Source organism: Delphinapterus leucas, chromosome 2 (genome assembly GCF_059928025.1).
Source record: "Delphinapterus leucas isolate spDelLeu-1000000601 "Yukka" chromosome 2, BTC_Dleu_Yukka2, whole genome shotgun sequence".
In the NCBI taxonomy this organism is placed as follows: Eukaryota; Metazoa; Chordata; class Mammalia; order Artiodactyla; family Monodontidae; genus Delphinapterus; species Delphinapterus leucas.
The window spans coordinates 14,317,314-14,340,924 of NC_143130.1; the positions used below are offsets into that span (position 1 = coordinate 14,317,314).

Here is a 23,611-nt window from a genome sequence, read left to right on the forward strand (position 1 = left end):
CCTTCATCACTCTAAGTATATCATGCCACTCCCTTCTGGCTTGTAGAGTTTCTGCTGAGAAATCAGCTGTTAACCTGATGGGAGTTCCCTTGTATGTTATTTGTCATTTTTCCCTTTCAATAATTTTTCTTTGTCTTTAATTTTTTCCAATTTGATTACTATGTGTCTCGGCGTGTTTCTCCTTGGGTTTATCCTGTATGGGACTTGCTGCGCTTCCTGGACTTGGGTGGCTATTTCCTTTCCCATGTTAGGGAAGTTTTCGACCATAATCTCTTCAGATATTTTCTGGGGTCCTATTTCTTCACTCAGTGAGCAAATATTTATTGCAGTTTATGTCAGGCACTATTCTGGGTTCTGAGCAGGTGTTGAACTAGACAGTTATATTCTAGTACGAGAAGACAGAAAATAAGTAATTTTACAAAAATTAAACTGAGTAATTTACACTTGTGAAGGGAATAAATAGGATAATATGGCATTAGACTGAGAGTAAGGGGATAATTTGCTGTCTTATGGATCTTCTTCAATTTCTAACTCTGTTGAGGTTGGTTAGTTCTACTTCTGAAGTACTTCTGATTATTCTCATGTCTTCTCTCCAACCCTGTGTGGGACAGATTTAATATGGTGGTGATGGGTGGCATTGCTATGATACTTATTTCCCTAACAGAGAACAAGGCTTGACATATGTGAGAATTTTGTTATATCTTCTCCCAAAGTGTAGGGCTTTTAATAAGGTTTCTATTCTATTATAGCTGTGCCTCCATAAAATCATAACAATCAATTAAAAAATGAACAAGTCACTTTTAAATATCCAGTCACTTCCCCAGTTTTGTCATTTGCTTTCCCAAGCTTCAAACCTTGAACATTTATGACCCTAAAACCTCTTGGATGTGGAAGATTTCCCAAAACCGTAGCTGAGATTGAAGCTAGATGAATGCGAGTGGGGATTTCAGCGTGTGGACAAAGACGTTTGAAATAAATGACAAAGAGTTAGAATGAGTCTAAACAGAAGCACAAAGATTGAAGTATTATGTATATTATTTTGTTATAGAAGCTTAGGCAAATTTGACCATTAATGGTGGTATTCAACTATATGAAATCCTAACGGAACACTGAAATTTAAAAGGTAAGAAATTTCATACACCTGTAAATGAAAGTAACAATTATTTGTGTTTTTCTTAAGATTGCTTACAAGCAGAAGCACGATGCTGCCAAAGGATTCTCAGATTATGCCCACATGAAGGAACCGCCTGAGATCAAACATGCCATGGAGGTGAATAAGCACCAGAGTCACGTAAGCAAGCCATTCCTCATGATTTTCTGGAAAATTGTAGTTAACTGACATCAGGGCTGATGGGTATGTTGTTGAAGTTTAAATGTTACAACATTCCTGTTCAAAAAGAACTTCAAAGTTTCTTTTATTTTTATGTCCCAGTGTTCAGTCAGAAGCACATCTGAATTATTCTGTCAATTGTTATTAGAACCTTGTAGAGTGCCTTCAAAATGTCAGGCACTTGCAGACCTGGGAAATTGGGTTTTTAACAGCAATTCCTAGAACTTCTGTGACTTGATGGCGTTACTCCCATGGTTTACAGTGCAGAATTGCAGAAGAACTGGGATGCTAGTGAGATTGTACCCCACTGGGGTTTCTTTTGGAATTCATGTGAGGGGCAGATTGTCACACTTAAGACCCAAGAGGAGTAGGAAAGCAATAGATGTGTAACGGCCGGCTTAGAAGCAGAAGCCAAGAGAGAGGAAACAAGCCCATAGAAAACACATTTATTCTTTGGCTATAAGGTAACAAGTACATCAAAACCTTCATGTGTTTGCTCAATTACCACTACTATCTTGGGGGCCTAGAAGAATATTTCTTCCTGAAATTTCAGTGGAAGATTATTTGTCTCCTTATCATGAATTCTTTGCTTTCTAGAAGGAATGTAGGAACTGTTTGTCAGGTTCTTTATGGGTTAGAATCAGTTAAGATAAAGTGTTTGCCTTTGTTGGGTTAAAAAGCTCCCTTTCTTTGAAAAGTACCTGAAACATCTCTGTCATCTCACACAGGCTCTGCCCCACCACTTAGTTCTCTTACTGAATGGTGCTTTGCTGCCTCAGGGCCTCCAGAGCCCCAGCTGTGCAGTGTCTCTTTGTAGGATGGCAACAGTTATCTGATATTAAATTGCAATAGGTCAATGCTTGAGTAAAAGCTGAGTGAGCTTTTACATTTTAATCCAAATGTATAAACACATGCCGATACCAAAAGTGCTTTTCTAAAATGGGTTAAGATTGATAAGAGATGAAGAAGCTACATGGCTGTAATTACCAGCAAGGCCATTTCACCAGGAGGCTTTATGAGAACTTGACTATCATAGTAACTACCACTTAGCGAGCACTGCCGCGCACAAGAGACTGTGCCGAGACTTTGATCATTTCCAGTTCTTGCAAAATCCGTGTACTGATTCCCATTTTGCAGATGAAGAAAATGAGACTAAAGAATCAAACTCTCTAGTCCACTCTTTCCGTTACACCCTGCTGCCTCCCTCTTGAAGGTCGCTGGTTATTGGTCAAGATTTTAAATGAAAATTTTAAAATGTAGGGCAAAATAGGTTATCATTAGAATTCAGATCAATGGATCCAGTGCATCTGCAAGAAAGAAAAACTGGACCCTGAGCTTCCACTGTTTGGAGCGGAAGAAACTTTGAACTCCCATAGATGGCGTGGCTTCGAAGGTGGTCTGGGGAGATGGCTGGCATTACACAGCTCCTGGGGAGACCCTTTCTAACTCTAAAATTCAATGAAATTCAAATACGGAAGTTCCTTATCATAGACCTGAGGTTATTATTTTAACTCTGCCTTTTCTTTTAAAAAGTCTTTGATTGAGGGATTGAACGAATAGAGTATAAAGCCCTTTTCTCCTCCATTCAATACTGTGTACTTATGGGAGAAGGATGTATTTACTTACAGTCCTGTGCCTACTTGGCTCAACCTTTACATGCAAAGTTTGTACATATAATAGGATTTAGAAAGTGTTTAAGACTATTTACTCAGATTTAAGGGGAGAATGATATTTGTATTCTACCTGTGAAGTAGTTGATATTCCCCTAGAGTCAAGTCACTTAGAATAATACATCTGTTTTCCCAAAGATATGAAATTTAAACGTGGGTCTTGAAAACCACAGGAAAGCAAGTACGTCTCTTGGTTCAGTAGGTGAGGCTGCAGCATCTCCGTGAAAGACAAAACCGTGTCTCCCAGAAGACTTCAGTAAAATGAAATTCATTTGCAGAGAATTTAACTAATAGGGTTACCTTTTCATGATGCGGAATGTCACTTTGCACTGTGCCTATTAATGACTTAATTTAATTTAAAATAAAATACGTTGTCACATGTGCATCTGATTTACCTAGAAACAGTGCATGTCAGCATCTTTGCGTATCTTTTTATGTTTCCACCAAAATCGAGTCAGCTTTCTGGTATCTGTTAGAGAACCAAGAAACTGGGATGATTACAGTTAATAGCTTTTAATTTCTACCTCCTTTTTGGTCAGACTTTTCAATGGGCCAAATGGAGTCAATCATCAATGGGCCAAATGGAATCATTTTTCTTTCAGAACCTTACTGTCCCTTATGCCTTTGGAGATGTGAATAAGCAGGGTGGGGGAGAGGATTCTTTCTGACTGGCCAACTGAATTTCCACCTCTGAATAACTGAGCGTTCCAAGGGGAAGAGTATTCTGGGGGCAGTAGTCTCTTCTTTCATCCCAAATTCAATGATCATGGAACAGGAAAAAATTATTTCTCCTAATATCCTCCACTGTCACATATGATAGAAAAGGAGTTGGGAGTCGGGCCAGGGTTAAAATGCTTCCTTTGCCACATGTTGCCTGGATGACCTTGGACACGTTACAAATGTCTCCAAATCTGTTTTTGTTTTTTTTTTTTTCATCTGTAAAGTTGGGGCAATGATACCCATCTCACAGGGCTCTTGCAAGTGATAAATGAGATATGATATGTAAAGGGCTCTGTAGAAGAGCCAGTCCATAAAATATTAGTTCTGTTTGGTCCTCCTTCAGTTTTAAAGGGTGATTTAAGAGTTTAGGGTGATACATATAGATGATTCACTTTGTTGTACAGCAGAAACTAACACAACATTGTAAAGCAATTATACTCCAATAAAGATACTAAAAAAAAAAGTTTAGGGTGATATCATAGTTAATTCAAAACAATGAAACTAGGTGAGATTTCTAAAAAGGCCAAATCAATATGAAATTTATATTAAGAAGCATTTAGGTTAGAAGGGCATATTCAGAAGGTTCCTGAACCCAGTTAACTACCTATCTTGTTGATACTGCAGTCAAAAAATGATTTAAAAGAGCCAATCTAAATTTTTTTGTATCTTCAGGGATGTACCCCTGCCAAATTTTTTCTAATGTAATTAGAGGAACTGGAGATATTCTATCCTTTTACTTTCCCCTAAAGATGGGCTTGAAATTGAAAACCCCAGTAACATTAATAGTTTTCATGAATCTTATCAGAGACATGAAGTCCAGTACTCCTAAAGTAAGTCAAACAAATTTTAAACTGCCATTTTAAGTTTTATAAATAATGTGGTCTGTATAGACTTGTGATGAAATTAGAGTGGTAAACTTTCCCAAAATGCCATATTGGTAATCAGTTCAATGTGTATTAGAAAGAAGTATCCAGCAGGGGAAACCAGAGACATAATGTTCTTTTCAAGAATGATATATGTACTTTCTTAACATTAATAAAAAGTTTTCTCTTAGAGGAAAACATAGGCAGAACACTCTTTGACATAAATCACAGCAAGATCTTTTTTGACCCACCTCCTAGAGTAATGGAAATAAAATAAAAAATAAACAAATGGGACCTAATGAAACTTAAAAGCTTTTGCATAGCAAAGGAAACCATAAACGACGAAAAGACAACCTTCAAATGGGAGAAAATATTTGCAAACGAAGCAGCTGACGAAGGATTAATCTCCAAAATATACAAGCAGCTCATGCAGCTCAATATCAGAAAAAACAAACAGCCCAATCCAGAAATGGGCAGAAGACCTAAATAGACATTTCTCCAAAGAAGACATACAGATTGCCAACAAACACATGAAAAGATGCTCAACATCACTAATCATTAGAGAAATGCAAATCAAAACCACAAAGAGGTATCACCTCACCTCGGTCAGAATGGCCATCATCAAAAAATCTACAAACAATAAAAGCTGGAGAGGGTGTGGAGAAAAGGGAAACCTCCTGCACTGTTGGTGGGAATGTAAATTGATACAGCCACTATGGAGAACAGTATGCAGGTTCCTTAAAAAACTACAAATAGAAGTACCATACGACCCAGCAATCCCACTACTGGGCATATACCCTGAGAAAACCACAATTCAAAAAGACACATGCACCCCAATATTCTTGCAGCACTATTTACAATAGCCAGGACATGGAAGCAACCTAAATGCCCATCGACAGACGAATGGATAAAGAAGACGTGGCACATAGATACAATGGAATATTACTCAGCCTTAAAAAGGAACGAAACTGAGTTATTTGTAGTGAGGTGGATGGACCTATAGTCTGTCATACAGAGTGAAGTAACTCAGAAAGAGAAAAACAAATACCGTATGCTGACACACATATATATGGAATCTAGAAAAATGGTACCGATGAGCCTAGTGGCAGGGCAGGAATAAAGACACAGATGTAGGGAATGGCCTTGAGGACACGGGGTAAAGGGTAAGCTGGGACGAAGTGAGAGAGTAGCACTGACATATATACACTACCAAATGTAAAATAGATAGCTAGTGGGAAGCAGCCGCATAGCACAGGGAGCTCAGCTCAGTGCTTTGTGACCACCTAGAGGGGTGGGTTAGGGAGGGTGGGAGGGAGGCTCAAGAGGGAGGAGATGTGGGGACATATATATACTTACAGCTGATTCACTTTGTTGTGCAACAGAAACTAACACAACATTGTAAAGCAATTATACTCCAGTAAATATTAAAAAAAAAAACCTAATAAGCAGACAATTTCTATTCCATCAGACAGAGAGAAATCTTAAGGATACATCAGTTAAATGATACTGGAAAAACATTTGTGACTCTGTGATTCCGTGATGTGACTTAAAATAACAGCGCTTTTAGAATTTAGTATTAAAATGGGTATATTAGTATTTTGTTCATCTCTAAGGCAGAATAGTTAGTAATACCTATCCTGCTTTCTTCACAAGACTGTGGTGGTGATAAAATTAAATCATGTATAAGAAAACTTCTGTCAACTCTAAAATGCTTTTATAAACAATGATAATACTGCTAATAATGATAAACTGTTAGATACAGCTCTATATTTTACTCCACTGTTCAGAAAATTGAAAAACAGTTTTGTTTTCTGATGAATATCAGGTCCTGCATTTACTTTTATTTCAAAGGTTTATATTTTCCTTTAAAAATAGTATTTATGATTTAGTTGTTTCTTACATGCAGCAAACCCAAACAGAAATAAGTCTTATTAAGATAGAATTTCCAGTCGATGTGACTACTTGATGACACTTGGAGGGCTTCTCTAATGTAAGAGTTTATGACAAAAGAATTTCTTGAGGCTGACTGAACTGATGTTTTGAGATTATGACTGAATATAGTTTACACTACTTACTTCTGTCCTACATACCTATCCTGTCTAGTTTCTTCTCACCAAGAATCATTTTAACCTTCACCAGAGTAGCAAAGGGAATGAATGAGTTCGGGGCCAGTTGGATTTGATTTCTTTTAGTCTGTCTGCTCACATTGCCCCTAGCCTCACAGGTGTGTCTGTCTGTGGCTTCCATCCTGCCTGCCATCCCTCAGCTCTCAATCTTTGCATCTCCAAGTGCTTGAATTTCACTGTATGGACCATCATGGTGGAGGTTTTGCTTTTCTCTAGTTTATTAACTCACCTATTGAAGAATCTCAAATCACTGTTGTCTAAACACGAAGAGCTTTGCTGCAGTGTCACTGGGAATCCTTTGCTCAATGTGTCTGGCTGTACGTGAAGAATAAACGCAGCCATTTCACTTCCATTTTCAATATCTAATTGGAAGTTCCTCTTATTGGCCAAGTCCAACCGAGAACGATACAAGGAAGGGGATTCTGGATAACTAGTTCTAGCCTTGGGAGGGAGTGTTGATGGAGCCCAGTTGAGTACAGACAATCGAGCACAGCAAGGGAGGGGTAAGGATTTAAGAAATTAATGTGTTTAAAGTGTTTAGAACAATGCCTGGCACGTGGGACACTCGGCGTGACTGTAGGATACATGCAAAAGATGTGGCCTTATGAAACAGGAGTAGAAAGATTATAAAGGGAGAATAAGCTGAGATTAAAAGACAATGAAATGAGGTGAAAATACAACCTGAGGGAGAAAGTGAACATGGTGAGATAAGGAAGAAATTCAATGACAGATTTTGATAGAATTAAAATCTTTTTTTTTACATCTTTATTGGAGTATAATTGCTTTACAATGGTGTGTTAGTTTCTGCTTCATAACAAAGTGAATCAGTTATACATATACATATGTTCCCATACCTCTTCCCTCTTGCGTCTCCCTCCCTCCCACGATAGAATTAAAGTCTTTAAAAAAAAGTTTAACTATAGTTGATTTGCAATATTGTGTTAGTTTCAGGTGATAAAATTAAAATCTTTATTGGAGGCAAAAAAGAACAGAGTTGATACTGCAGAAAAACATATGAAATGGAGGCTGCATTTGGAGTTTCTAGGTTCGGTAACAAATCCATCTCATGTTAGCTCAAGTGAAAAACGAGAATTTATTGGTTTGGCTAACTGGGAAATTCAAGCTACCTTCAGGCATAACTGGCTCCAAAGGCTCCCCAGTGTCACGAGGACTCTCCTTCTCTTCCCATCTATTGGCTCTGCTTGCTTCTGTATGACTTCACTTGCAGACAAACTCTGTCTAGGTGGTCTCAAGGCTGGTGTTTCCAAAATTAAATCATCCTCACAGCAACTGATCCCAGAGGAAAGGACAGCAGTTCTTTTTTCCCCCAGCCTCAGATCCATCAATGACTCTGGCCTTGCTTGGTTATGTGTCTGCCCTCGATTTAATCATGGTTTCCCAAGGGTTGGGGTATCTGATTGGACAACCTGTCACATGGCCACTCCTGTCACTAGGCAGGAAGGCTGCTTTTGATGGCCCCGCTAGATCACGTGGAGTGAGGGAGAGGCAGTTTCCAAATAAATAATGCTGCTAGGCAGATTTTTAAAAAATTAACACATGTCCACTACAAAGGAATAATTTAGGAAAATGATCCAGATATGTGGAAAAGGGCAAGGAAATAAATTCAGTGGGGAAAAAAAAGGCGGAAGGAAGAGATCAAGCATGTACAGTAATAATTCTAGGTGCTCCTGAGGAAGAAACCATAACTAGTCTTTGTGAAAATATTATATACTACTAAAAAGATAAAGCAGTTTATCTTGAGTGCAAAATAAATGTATAAAAATGATAATGATTGTATTTTCCTGTATAGGACCTATAGTAGATAAGGATGAAACTTCACTGAAAGCTAAAATAAGAGATTTAAATAAATGTAGAAATATACCTTCTCCTGTGAACAGACTGAAATCTTGTTGAGATATCATTTTTCCCTACGTTGTTTGGTAGGTTTAGTGCAATGCCCATTAAAATTCCATTTGTTTCCTATGTGGAACTTACTAGGATTATTCTAATGTTCATGAGTGAGAATAACTAGTTTAAAATTAAGAAAAAGTTTGAAATAGAAGAGTCATAAAGGGAACTTGGTTTAATGGATATAAATCGTTATAGTCATACATTTAAGAAATGTGTGAGTGAGACAGTGAATGTTAAGTCCTTAATATGGTAGCTGGTACATAATAAATGGCCTAAAATGACAATTATTATTACTGTTATTACTATTATTTCTCCTCTTTCTTCCCTCCCCCTTTCACTTCTCCTCCCTCCGCCTTCTTTTTCATTCTCTTACTCTGAGGACACGATAGGGAAGAAAACATTAAATAAAACGAGGCAAAATCAGTCATTGACCCTCAGGCCTGCACCTTTCCTGGGTTGATTTTCAGGAATTTTCAGAGATTTTCAGGAATCTCTGTCTTTCTTCTTATTCAAAACAGTTTTTTATAGAACACCATCTCATCTTGAGAAGACTGCCTGGAGAATGGGGTCCCATCTGTCGTCGTTGTCTCAACACAGCGAGCATTTAGGGTTTGGATTATTCAGAAAAAAAAGAGTGTATGTGTGTTTGCCCTTCCTCTGACAAACCTCTCTTCCACTGTAACACTTTTATTCTTCCTCAGTTGTGACGGCCTGAGGAAGGGAGCAAAACACATGTTGCAGACATTTGAGAAATGTCAGATGAGCTTCCCTTGGCCCTAAGTAACAGGTTAGGTGGAGGAAGATGCCTAATCTGCTCGGGTAACCTTGTTTCCGATGTTCGGACATCCTTGCAGCTAGCGAAAATCAGGAGCTTGCCGCTCTCCATGTCCCTCAGCGTAAGCCCCCGTTCCTGTGGGATGACCTCAAGCCTTGATATTCTGGGAGATCGGTAGAGACAGGCTCCTGGGCTTTTCTCCTGTGTGGCTCTGTGGTGTCCGCTTGTTTGAATGTGCAGCTCATGTCAATCTTAATATTTGTTTTGAGTCACATATGCTGGCCTCTAATTTGCAATTTACATGGGTGATGGGGCCCTATTCATTGTTCCGCTCCCGCCGCCTTTGTGCTGTTCACCTCTCTTCACGCAGCCATTAGGCTGAACAGCATATAATTAGGTAACCCATGTAAAGCATAGATTTCTGAAAGGTTGCAGCTCTTTTCAAAAAGTAAGGGTTTACATTTTTACCCTCATTCTTTTCTAAACAAAAAGACATCCCCCCCTACGGCTTTCATCTGAATGTAGTAACTTAGAAACAGTTAGTCTTGTAGGTGGGTAATAATTTTGGTTTGTTTTCACCTGAGAGTCTGTTTTTGTTTACACAGTTTGCGTTTAACTTGGTGCAGGCTGAGGTTGATTGGCCATGATTTGTAGATGAGTGTGTTGCTTTTTGAAACCAGCCAAAATTGGCTTATTTTAAATCCTTGAAGATTTTAAACTCACCCAACAAAATAACGCAGTTTTCAGATTTTTTTTGTTTCTTTTGCTACCGGTGTGCACAAAACCTACTTAAAATTGCTTAACGTAAAGCCTGTGAAAATGCAAGTAGCGAAGGAAACATGTTCTTGCCAAAATTACACTACTTATATTTAAGCTGTGTTCACTTGTCAGACAGGTTCATGATTATAAACATAGTTTAAAAAGTAGTGGGTGGTGAGGCCAATGCAAGCTCTTTTTTTAAAAAAAAATTAATTTATTTATTTGGCTGCGTCAGGTCTTAGTTGTGGCACGCGGGACCTAGGTTCCCTAACCAGGGATTGAACCCAGGCCCTCTGCATTGGGAGCGCGGAGCCTTAGCCACTGGACCACCAGGGAAGTCCCAGTGCAAGCTCTTAAATAGAAGTATATATACATATGCTTCATTGGAATAAAATCATACAGTGCATTAGGGATCCTATGAAAATTTTAATGCATTATCGTTTCTTACAACTGATATTATTTTTGAAAGAAATAAAAATGTACCAATTTTTTTGAACGCTGCAAGGTTGAAAGGAGAATAACAAGATACACTGATATTATCCAGAGCACTGATTGATAGTGGTCAACTGGGGAATTCATTAAAATCCAGATTCTTGGGCCCCATTTACCAAAATTCTGTTACAGAGGTTTGAGGATGGATCTCAGGAATCTAAAAATTTTAATAAGTACCCCAGGTGATGCTATTGCAGAAAGCTTGCAGGCAACGTTAGAAATACTCGTTTTGTACAAATGCAATTAATTGTGCATTTTGTATAGATGTTCAGTTGTACATTTCTGTGTTCTACCTTTTACATCTTGAAAAAGTGAAGATGGGTTTTAAAAGTGACTGTTACTACACGCTTTGCATTATACATTTAATAGAATCTAATGTAATGGACAAGTTGACTAGCCATCCACTGGTGAATTTGCCACATAGAACTCCATCTGGCAAATAGATAAATATTTCTTCAGCTCATGACCGATCTCAGGAAATACAGAAGCAGATAGACAGTGAGATGTTTGCCCATCAGGGATTATATGAGTTGGCTTCTGGTCTCTCCTCTCATTTGTCAGTCAAGTTAATGTAAATGACCACTGTCATCTAAAGTATGTTTGGCAAAACTTATATATATTTTTCTCTTTAAATCTCTATTTTCCACACTTTGGTTTGATTGTATCTAATGTGTATTCAGAGGATGAATATTCCTTAATGTGGATCCTTTTATTGTTGGAGGATCAAGTCATTGCAGTGATATTTACTAGAATAAAACTATCAGTACCCATCACTAGGCCTCCCAGATAAGGGGCATTTGAAGAGTCCAATCAGAAAAGGAAGATAAAGGTGTGGTTGGGAGGGTGAAAAAGCTGGAGAGTTCCAGAGTTTCACATACCCTCACCCCAGGAAATGATTTTCCATATTCGTGTGCTGGAGCTTATCCTGTATCCCCTGGGGGTCAAGACTGTGTGGTAGACAAGTTAACGCCCTTGGTGAGGATATTCTGTATGTGAATATGCACATATACACTTACACAGAATGACATGCTTATAAGGATGGTATATGTAAAATCTTATAAGATTGATTCTGTGCCAAGGTCTTGGGATTATATTTTTTATGTCGTATAAGTTCAGTTCATATGCAATAATGTTAGTGAGGCATTGGCATAGTAAAAAGAGAATATAGTTATCCAAATAAATGTTGCACATAAAAATTAAAAAAAAAAAACTTAGGGTCAGTGGCTTTCTTAGAAGATTATGGCAAGGATAAATTATGTTATGGACATTAAGGCTAGCAGCTATATGAAACTACTCATTTCTGTTTTCCCTTTGTCAATCAAAACTGTCTCTTTGATCAGCTTTTTTATAGAAAAGATGTGCAGGACACCCACATGTATAATGCGGAGCTTGACAGACCAGACATCAAGATGGCGACACAGATCTCCAAGATCATAAGCAATGTAATCTCTCTTTCTTATCTTGAGCAGAATTGATTTCTCATTTTTGCAGGAGACAAAGTGGCTTTGGTTGTTGGATGGTTAATTTAGTTAGTGAAATTAATCAATCTGAATTAATGACATCTCAATTTTTTCATCTGAATTATCCATTTCACTATGTAAATTATTTGGATATGTGCAGAAACTGATCAGACTTGACTTGACCATGGCTCTGTTGTTATGCTTTTAAAAAAATAAGTACTATTCAGGCATAAGATAACATTCAAACGTCTGAGCCTGAGAATCAAGTTTGTCATTCGTCTGGTCCCATATTATCTCTCACCTTGTCCCAAAGAACTTCACTTGGCCTTGTTTCCATCTTGTTGCTGTTAATTGTGCAGGTTCTCTTTGGTCAGCATTTACCAATGCACATTTCCTATACATCATGGCTGTTTTTTTCATTTTTCTTTTCTTTTTTTTTTTTTGCTGTACTTGGGCCTCTCACTGTTGTGGCCTCTCCCGCTGCGGAGCACAGGCTCCGGATGCACAGGCTCAGCGGCCATGGCTCATGGGCTCAGCTGCTCTGCGGCATGTGGGATCTTCCCGGACCAGGGCACGAACCCGTGTCCCCCGCATCGGCAGGCGGACTCTCAACCACTGCGCCATCAGGGAAGCCCATCATGGCTGTTTTTATCTTCCCTAAGACATCCTTCTTGGTTAATACCATTTTACTTAAACATACCTTACATCCTGATTAAAAATGATTACTTAACTTGAACCAAATATTTGAGTAACATAGGCTATACTCACCTTAAAAAATCAATACTTATTTACTAAATTCAACTGCATGTTTACCAAACAGGGTTAGGTCAGTTCCTAAGACTAAACAGAGCCGGAAGACATCTGTATGCAGAATGCAGGGTCTCAATTATCTAGAAATTTCTCCTGGATAAAATAAACACAATGATGGTGATGACTGGATTCATGGACTCAAACTTAGTAATTATTTTACTACAAAAAAGTTGTTTTTATAAAATCAGTTTCTTCTTAGCAGTCAGCATTTTAGTATTTGGTGAGTTGTAAGGATCATTTTTTTATGGACTGAGGGTCAATTTTATTTTGGCTATTATCAATGTAATTTTTCATTGGAAAGTAGAAATATTCAACATTCTCTTATTTATTCATTTTAGGCTGAATACAAGAAAGGGCAAGGCGTAATGAATAAAGAGCCCGCTGTAATTGGAAGACCAGATTTTGAACATGCTGTGGAAGCTTCTAAACTTTCTAGTCAAGTAAGAGTCTAGTGATGATTCCACAATGATTTTATTCAGAGATTTTGTTTCTAGCAGCACTGGAAGATATTTTACTTTAGGTAATGTCTTTAATTGCAAGAATACGTAAAGATAATGTTTCTGTAACCATGTCAGATAGGATTACAATAATTGTAAATTTCAGTAAGGGATAAAATAAGTCCAATTTTAAGCATAAAACTAAGTTTTCTTTTCTCCTGGCTCAAATTCTAACCTTTTTCTATGAGTTCAGCCATGTTGTCACATTTCCTAGGATTTCTAGAATTTAGCAATAGTCATATCAATTAGATTAGAAGAATAATTAAATTTCTATCTCTACACGCATACACAGAACTTTTAACTTAGTAAGAAAAATAGCAATTTTCTCAATTTTTAAATGTTTTAATCACAAAGTAAAAAAGAGGTAATGTAAATGAAGAGAACATTGAAATCATAAAAAGGATCTGAAAAAGTGTAAAGACATGCCATATCTTTGGCTGAACATCTCAATAGATAAAAATTTCAGTTTTCCCAAAATTAATATATAAATGTCATGCAATTTCAATTAGAATCCAACAGTTTTTTTGAAGTATGGGTAAATGATCTTAGAGTTTGAATGGAAAGGAAATGCCTGAGAATAGCCTTTATAAGTATGAAAGTGAAGACCAGTGAAGGAGAACTTAAGTTGTGAGTTACCATAACATAGTATAAAACCACTGAAATTAAATCAATATGGGATTGATATAGTAAGAGATAAAATAATCAGTAGGATAGACTAGGGAATCCTGAAATAGGTATAAGAATTTAATATATGATAAAAGTGTTGGTTCAAGTCAGTGGGAAAAAGTTGTATTAGTTAATAAACGGTGCTGACATAACTGGCCATCCATCTGGGTAAAAATAAAATTGGACCTGAATCTTAAACCATCTACAAAATGAATTCCAGATGGATTAAAGATGTGAATGTAAACCAAAAAAATATTTTAAACCTTAAAAGAAAATCCAAGAGACTATATATACCACATAGGGATAACAGAGTTCTTAAAACTGGAGAACCAGAAGCTATAAAATAATAGTTAGACATGCTTGACTATATAAAAATTAACAACTCTTGTAATGGAAAAAGGTAACATGTGCAAAGTCAGTGATGACAAACAGTAATTTTTATGCATGTGTAGTGTTTTCAACTTTGAAAATGTCCATTCCTCAAGTTGCAAAAGTCTTAATTCGATTATACTTCAAAATAGAGAGATGTAAAAGAGGAAAACTGTAAAATCTAACTGAAGAACATAAAATACTATCTGAAAAAATGAGAAGACCTACTATGTTCTTAGCTTTGGAGGGCCTGAGAAGGGCCGTGACTCCAAGCTCTTCTCAGCCCAAATAACACTCATTGAAGAGCAGGGAATATTGGCACAGACCTGGCAACTCTTCCGGTATCGTTTTAGATTTTCTGACTTCTTACAATTTCAGCCTTTTCTGGGGGCAAAGAGTTCCTATCGGCTGTGTAGGAGAAGCGGCAGGTTCTAGAAAAGCAGTACAGTTTGGCTGAGTAATTAAGAAAATGGGCTGTGGACCTGGACCCTGAGCTCCTGGTCCTGCCGCTGGCTCACTGAGTGACTTTGGACAGATGGCTTAATTTCTCCATCTGCAGTTTCCTGGCCCGTAAAATGGCATGGCAGCAATACTCCTTCTTAGGGTTGTTGTGGGCATTAAATGAATTACCGGGAGCAGCTTAAAACGCTGCCTGGCCCGTAGAAACACTGCATCATTTCCCAGGAATAACTTTACTGTAGCTATTCAGAATAGTTTTCTACTCTGCATTTTTTACATGAATTCATGCACAAAATGAAGCAGAAATAGTTGACTGGCCCTTAGATTCTGGTCTTAAATTCATTCCTTCACAATCTTATTTGAGAGTCCTTAGAAGAAAGTTTTAGTACTTGAGTTTTTAGTTTCACATTTCAAATGCAGTCACCAAAAATCCTACCATTTGATCCTACCTGGGTTCTTAGGCAGACTTAAAAAAAAAAAAATCTCAAATCATTTAATAACTGAATTATCAGATGCCTAAGCAGATTGTAATTTGCAAGTTACATTATTTCTGTCATCTTTGTTTTTTTCTGACATTTTTGCTGATCTCACAGTGTACAAACCCATTAGAAAAGGGAAAAACTGGGCAGATGAATATATAGGACTTCTGGAATGAACTTGGTATGTTCATTTGTATTTTCAGGTGCATTGACTAGAAATAAAGGCAGAAAGTGTAGTTTCTTATTTTTATTGACGACTTTGGAGATCATGTATTCTCTTGCTCCTAAGCTAATGAGATTGTGAATATAGGAGCCCACGAAGGCAAGTAGATACGTAGAAGGGAAATAATTTAGGAATGCAGTAAGCTGGGAAGCTAGGGGCAGGATGCAAGATGCGGAACAGAAAGAGTAAGAGAGCACCCGGATTGTGAGAGGGAAGGCGATGACGGGGCAGTGCCCGTGGTGTGGAGAGATAAGACACCCCTGATGAATAGACAGAAAGAGAAAGCGAGAGGGCACAATTCTCCCATTTTACCTGGAAATTGAGCTCTGTGGGATTGAACCTGGAAAAAGCTATGGAAACAAAACTCTTCCTATGTTAACTTGTACAATAGCTTTGCTCCCATAGTTGTAAAGTCTAGGAGGCACATAAAATTATGGTCAAGTAATTAAAAGAAAATCAGTGAAAAGTGGAAGTGAAATCTCATGTGCTAAGATAAAGAGATGGGTGTATTTATAAGTATCTCAGATATTAGGGCAGTAATTATCGAAGTCATCATCTTAAAAAAGTTCTTCTAAGAGTGGTTATTTTGTTTTCATATTCACAGATCATCTTAATTTATGAATTGGAATTTGTCTATGTGATGAATGGAATTCCTTTAGTTTTATAATATCAAAGAAAATTTTGTATTTATAGTAATTAGTGTTTCTTCTAAAATTGCATTTGATGTATTGGTAAGAGAGGGTTTTAAACCTAAAATTACTAATCAGATTGATGTTAAAATTTAATAGTAAGTATTGTCCTTAACTTGTAAAGGGGTATTAACTGGTTTGGAGAATCTCCCATTCTCCCTTCTGGGCAAGCACTCTCCCTTCCAACCTCCTTCCACCCACCTTTTGGCTTAAATGTCACGTCTTTGACTTGCTGATTTAAATCATATTGCTCTGTTCCCCTTTATTCTGTTTTTCTTTATAGTCCTTAACACAATGTATATTAGTCATGTAAATGTATATGTGTGTGTTTTGAACATCTATTCACTACCACTCAGCAGGCTCTGTGGGGACAGGGTTTAATGGCGTTCATGGCACAGATTAGGCTTTCAAGAATGACATAGAGACTGATTAAACAAATTTCTCTAGATCATTCACATTTGGTTCAAAGTCAGTAAGGTATTATTTTATTATGAAAATAAGGGCAGAGTATATTTTGGGTAAAATTCAGACTTAAACACATGGATTTTATGATGAATTCTACATAAAAATCCGTTCTTACTCTCTTCCTCAACAGCTTTTAGTTCAGTTTCATCCAAAATTGGAGGCATTGATGCCCATGGATGTGCGGCATTGTGTTGTTGTTTACTTTTCACTTTCCCTGATAATCAAGTGCACTTATCCACGTTTCCACTTCTTTCCTGGCATGTGTTTCTGTGACTATGATGAAAAGCTTTCGTTCAGGGTCTGCTTTTTGCCTGCTTTTCTGGCACTTTGTGAAACCGAGCCACAGGTGGTGTCACCAAGCCCAGCACTCCTTGTGCTGAAAGCTTGAACTACCGAGATCGGAAGTCAGGCTTTGACTGTTGAAACACAGCCCTGTTCAGAGGCGGTTATGAGGAACTAGGTTAAGTTCTATCATTGCGGTTGAACAGTTCTAGTGTTTTTCTGTAGTGTGTACCTCTGAAAGTTCTGCTAAGTCTGTTAAAATTCTTTATAAAACTTTTAGGAGTTTCAGCCCATATACCTAACCTATATTTTTAAAAAAGTTGGTAGTCATTAACTTTTAGATATGATATTCATAATGTGAATAAAATCAGTCATAGGTATAACTTTTCATTTGTTTCCAGTGATTGATTTAGGTATAAGGGGTAACATTGTGCCTTAAAACCATAGCAAAGTCACCCAACACCTATTTCCTCTTGTCTCAAATGGTCTTAAAACTGGAAGGAAGATACTTTGTTCCATGGTTGAGTCACCCATTATAATGAAAGGAAAGCATTACCCTGATCCCTTAGCAGAAGCGAGTGTGCGTGAGCAGGTGGACACGCAGATGTGTGAACTGTGGGTTGAAAGTAGGATAGAATGTTCGGTGTGTATGTGAAGTTAGTGAGTGAACCAGTGAGTGAACCAAACTATTTGGCTATTTTCTTAGTTCATTTATGTGCAAACCTTACAGCAAGATAAGAAACAGTTGGTATCAGTGTCTGGTAAATATATTTTTTATGTAATTCAGTTATTTTACTTTCTGGTTAATTAATGAGGGAAATGCTTGCATTTTTGTTCTTTAGGTATCTTTTAAGTCAGATCACACGGAGTTCTGAAGGTTAAAATAAGATACATTTCACAACACTTCGCTTATTATTAAACTCATTAGAAGTACATGAATGACAGATATACTTTAAATAATTAATCTCATGCTACAGAAATAACCTGGAAAGGTTAGACAGCATTTTAAAATTCAGATTTTAGGGTGTGTAACCCAATGCATAACGGTGGTAGAAATCTTTAAGAATAAAATTCTCATAAAGATCTATTACAAGGCTATTGCAAAATTTGGAGACACCATGAAAGTTACCTGGTCCTGCTTTTCAATGAAAGAATCCCTTCTCAGTGTAATCCATCCACTTATTCATTCAAACAAAACAGTTACTGAACCAGATATTACATGCCAGACACTATGCTTGGGGTTAGATTTTCAAGGGTGAACAGAACAGATATAGCCCATGCCTTCACCAAGCTCAGAGTCTAATGGGGAAGACCAACACCAGAGACAGTTTTGCAGGTAATTGCAGCAATGTGTGTTGAGTGACCAGGTAAATTTGGGGTGCTTCAAAAATATATCAGCAGTAAATATTATAGTTTAGAGGGTCAGAGAGGGCTTTCAGAAAGAAGTTACATTTGGGCAGATGCAAGATGTGTAGAAATTTTTCAGGTGAACATTGGGAGGAGGTAGGAAGCAGTGATTTGAAGCAGGAAAGCAGAAGGGGAAAACAGAACTGGAAAGCTGTTCCACTGGTGGACAGCTCAGCTGATGGAACATTTTCCTTATAACCAGCAGAAATCTCGTTGGCTACAACTCCTACCTATCAATACTAGCTTTACCTTTTGTACTAGAACAAATGCTATTTTTCTGTTTTTGCAAATGTTTGAAGACAGTTACCGCCCGATTCCCAAATCCCTTCAGTATAGAACTCTTCAGCATAATAAGTGGTGTAGAGTATGCGTTAGATAAATAATTCTTGAATGAATGAGTAAAAGTCTGGCAGGAACTATAAAGTATGATACAGATGTAATATGTTATTTTTATATCTATTGTTTTTCATTTCCTTTTGCATTTTTTTCTTCCTAATAGGATGTTGTTCAAACCAATTTATCAATGACTGTGGAGGTTGTGTGTTGGGGGAACAGACTTGGGAAATTAGAGAAGTATTATATATAGTTCCAACACCTCCCTCAGGGTATGACTCATTCTGAGTCCTAATAGAGAGTTGATTGCTTATCATTTTCTCTTTAATTTATATGTTTCTTTAATAAACATATATTAAGCGCCAAATCCATTCAAAGCACTAGTGTGTCAGGCACTAGGGATACAAAAATAAATAAAAATCTATTTCTTGCTCACTGTCTAATGGGAGAGCAGACATACACAGATAATTCAAATATGTCCAAAACTTAGAAAATAGTCTAACCTTATATTTCCAGGGAAAACTCACCTTTAATAATAGGTTAGTATTACTAAAAGTGTGTCTTGTAAAACGTCAGGTGAAAAAATGCAGGGTTCTGTTTGTATTGAAGTATTTAAATCTAATCAGTTAATCCACCTGAGCAGTGCTGGCTTCCATCAAGTTTTCTTTCAATTATTCATATTCTTCAACCTCAGACATCGTGAGTGTCTTAGTTATGTATTAGCTAAATGGCAAAAATAGGTCATATCATCCTTGAGCACGGAGAGCCCATCAGACTGCCTTTGAACCCCCTGTAGTTCTCAGCACAGTTACACTAGGAGCAGACACAACACGGAGGGGGGGTGTTACTTGGAAATTAATCTGACGCAGAGGGGACAGCATACGGAAGGCCAGAGAGGGGCACATGCTGCATGTTCAAGGAACTTCAGAACACGAGGATGGCCAGAGGACAGAAATTAAAGGGGAGATTGGAGAGCTGGGAATGCCAGGTCCCACTGAACCTTGTAACCATGTCTGGGATCCTGGTCTTCATGCTAAGCCCAATAAGAAGTGAGTTTAAGCATGTATGTGACTTGATCAGGTTTGCTTTTGGAAGAGATTACTGGCTCCAAGCCTGATGGAGTGTGTCAGGGTCATATCAGCATTCCCAACCTCAGGTAGGAACTCATCCTAACTCATAGTAGGAACCCAGTGCAGGCTCAATGTTTAATGAATAGAGGAAGGAAGGAATCATTACAGTGTAGATTGATTATTGTTTTTCAGAAATTAGGCATTTACTTGGAAAGAGTAAATGCTGCCAGGTTATCTAACAGATGAGAATGTGTCAGGTTAATTTCCAAGTAACACTTCCTTCCATGTTGCCTCTGGGCTTAGTGTAATTGTGCTGGGAACCCCAGGGGTGGGTACAAAGACAGTATGGTGGGCTCTCTGTGCTCAAGTTTTGCCTTTTAGCTAATACATAACTAAGATACTCATGGTGCCTGAGGTTGGGAACTGTGAATAACTGACAGGAAATGATGCAAGCCCGTGTTACATAGCAGGATCAGTTGATTAGATGGGAACAGCTACGGGCTGACAGTGTTTACGGCACTGTGGCATCAGGCAGCATGTTTTCCTCAGTAGGTCGAAAGTGTTGGTGAATCTGGCTGAATCGGGAGTGCCATTCTAGGGGAAGTCAGTTCAGAGAATCTACTATCATCATTAAGTGAATACCTTTCAGGCACTAAAACCTAGAAGAGACAAAAACACAGATAAGAATACTGTGAAAAATGCCACAGCAGAGGAGTGGCATTGTGTGTTTAGGGGAGGACCAGGTAGGGAGAATCTTGGCTTTGGTGCCAGCTACTGTGGAAAGTAGTAAAGGAGGTCTAAATTTATTCCATTGGTGATGTTGGCCCTGATTTCAAGATAAAATAATTTTCAAAAATCAAAGTTTTTCTTGTTTTAGGGAGACCTTGCCTGTTAATTAGAATGAACGAGATTTTGCTTGAATTTATAAGGTAAACTGAGTATCAAAAGTTATTATTAGCAAATGGAACTGCAACAGAAAATGTTCCCTGTGAACCATCTTGACATATTTTCCAAATGTGTTCCCACCAGGGTTTTCACAAGCTCCCACTCGTAGGTACGCGGCATGTGTCCCTGAGGGAGACCGTCCCCCAATACACACTAGATTAAAAGAGGTAACATGAGCCATTTCCAAACTGCTTTTTTGTAAAGGTTTCTGCAAGGCAGAGCTTAGGATGTAGAATAAAGGTGCATTCTGAATGTTGTAAGAAAACAAAATAGTGTAAGAATCATTATATAATAAAAAATATTACAAGAAGACAAAAGAGCTTACTTTTGCTTTTAAGATTTGTGCATCCTTTCCTGCCTACAGGAATAAAAGCGGATGTGAAATGAGACTAGCTATTTTTGTTTTATTTTTGTAAAGAATTTGTATATATATTCTAATTAATTATCATAACATACATTCACATATTTCTCTATTCATGGAGAAGAATATAGTTCTACACGATAAGTTGATAATCCTTCTTTTGGTTGCCTTAAGACTACTTAAAAAAAAAAAATCCACAGTGAAGATTGGAGATGGTTCTGCCACTGAATACAATTGTGGAGTTAAAACAGAGAAATGAAAAATGACATTAAATAGACCCAGGATGTTTCAGAAAATGTAATCCCTAACAATGAGGTTTTGAACAAATGGGAAATGATGAGAAAAACCATGGTATGAGCTATGTCCTGCATTTGGAATAATTCTCTTAGGAAAATTAATATTCAAATTCTGAGATTTAGGACCCATTTTCTAAACGTGGTAGATGTTAAGACATTTGTGGTCTTGATTTCTAACTGATCATAAATGTTAGGAATGCAGAAGTGGAAACTGACATTTAAAAATCCCCAGATTTTAGTGTATAATTCTTGTTAATAGGATTTGAGTTCATGCCTAATTGCATTTATGATCCATGTTCAAGTAGAGGTGTTTTTTAATTAAAAAAAAAACCCTTTATGCCTAATTAAGCTTTATACGGGGGTGGGGGAGTGTGGGGGGAAATACCAGGAATTTAAACTTTTGCTATCATACATTTTTAAGGTAGCTTTTATCTGATGTAATTAAGAATCAAACATGTTACTTTGAAAGCTTAAAGGTAAATGTGCTATTTAATTTATCCTTTTTGTTTCTTTTATGGAAGGTTAAATACAAAGAAAAATTTGATAATGAAATGAAGGATAAGAAACATCATTACAATCCTCTTGAAAGTGCTTCTTTTAGGCAAAGTCAGCTGGCCACTGCCCTGGCGAGTAATGTAAGTTACTTTCTGCTTCCTGACTCGTAATTCACAGAAGATTATTTTCAGTATATTTTGATTCTTGTTTTGTCGGACTTGGCTGTGTGGTACTTGTGACACTTAATCAGGATCATGTCATTTCCAAATAATTTTAGAAAAAGCTGAAGCATATTTTCTTGAAGCTTTTCTGAGAAAAATTTCATATTGTAATTTACTATTAATGGTTACTGATTACTAATTAATTAATAAGTAGGAACAATATTGCTAATAAAACTATTATAGCCGATCAAGAATAGAAATAGATTATATAGTTTTACAGAAAAGTAGTGTGTAGTATCATAAATTGGTGATTATGACAATAGTTCACTCATGTAATTATCCATGAAATTGTGCATATTGTAAAGTATACCTGGTGCATAGTAGTTTATCGTAAGGCAATTTCCAGAAATTGTACTTGAGATGGCTTACAATATCTTTCTTATCCCTTATGTAAATTCTGTGAAATACCTCTTCGTAAGTTTTGTTTTCATTTCATGTCTTTAAAAATAAAGTCTCAATTTATAAGAAAAGATGTCTTAATTTTTTATGAGAATTAGGAAGAATATAAAAAAAGAAACATGGAAAAAAATCAATTACTTTGCTATAATTGAATGATGTATAGAGTACCTTTTTAAATGTTAAGTTTGACTATTGTTGAACTGTTGCTTTGTTAGAGCATTTAAACCTTTCAACTCCTGTCATATCCTTGGGACTTGGTATATTTTATTTTCATTAATGTTTAGAAGGTATTATAATTTGTGTTCATTACCCAGCTTTTGTTACCAGCAATTGAATTAGGTGTTTCTGTCTTTTAGGACCTTTGGGAATATCATAATGATTTATTTTTCTTATTTGATTATTTTTGTGTGTGTACAAACGTAAAGCAAATAGAGTTGGGATATACTTAAAGGAACCTAGAGCACAGTACTGAAAGCTCAAGGTTTAGAATCAATTGCCTGGATTTGAATCTTGCTCCACCACTTAATATTATGCTTTCATCTTTTTGCCTCAGTTTCCTCATCTGTAAAATGGGGATATTTAAAGTATTTACCTACTAGGATTGTGGAGATTACTTAATACATATAAAGTGTTTAAACAGAAAAGTTTTTACTTGTTTACTTACTTACACAGTAAGTGCTTGATGTTTTCTATTATTAACATTTTATTATTATTATTACTAATACTACTATGTTTCCAAAGCAACTGATTAAAGAGAAAAGAAGCATTCTATATAGTAATAGGATGAAAACCACCAGAAGCTCTAAAATAGACACAAAATATAATAGAACGATGGTGGTAATTTCTAAAGAGTAAAGTTTCTATTTTCTTCATTTTTTGCAAGCAGAATTTCTGTTAAAGTTACTTGATTCTGTTAACATCACCCTTGCTGACCAAGTAAACAAAAGGAGTTACCAAAATATTTTCAAGCCCCTGTAGTTTTCTTTTATTCATTCCGTAGTAAATGAGCACCATCTAGTGGCTCCTTGTAAATTCATTT

General features: G+C 36.9%; 1 protein-coding gene across 16 annotated transcripts in view; it reads left to right on the forward strand.

Annotated features, from left to right (window-relative positions):
* The window catches only part of NEBL (nebulette), a 368,320-nt gene that overhangs the window by 249,762 nt on the left and 94,947 nt on the right, over window positions 1–23,611 (forward strand). For 13 of the 16 annotated variants that reach the window (XM_089906438.1, XM_089906443.1, XM_089906435.1 and 10 more), the window contains 4 exons: window positions 1,181–1,291; window positions 11,987–12,088; window positions 13,255–13,356; window positions 21,979–22,092. The exons of 2 other annotated variants lie outside the window; for them this stretch is intronic. In XM_089906438.1, the coding sequence (XP_089762564.1) occupies window positions 1,181–1,291; window positions 11,987–12,088; window positions 13,255–13,356; window positions 21,979–22,092 (429 nt within the window). The remainder of the gene's footprint in view (window positions 1–1,180; window positions 1,292–11,986; window positions 12,089–13,254; window positions 13,357–21,978; window positions 22,093–23,611) is intronic. One more of the 16 variants, XM_089906442.1, reaches the window with a different exon arrangement.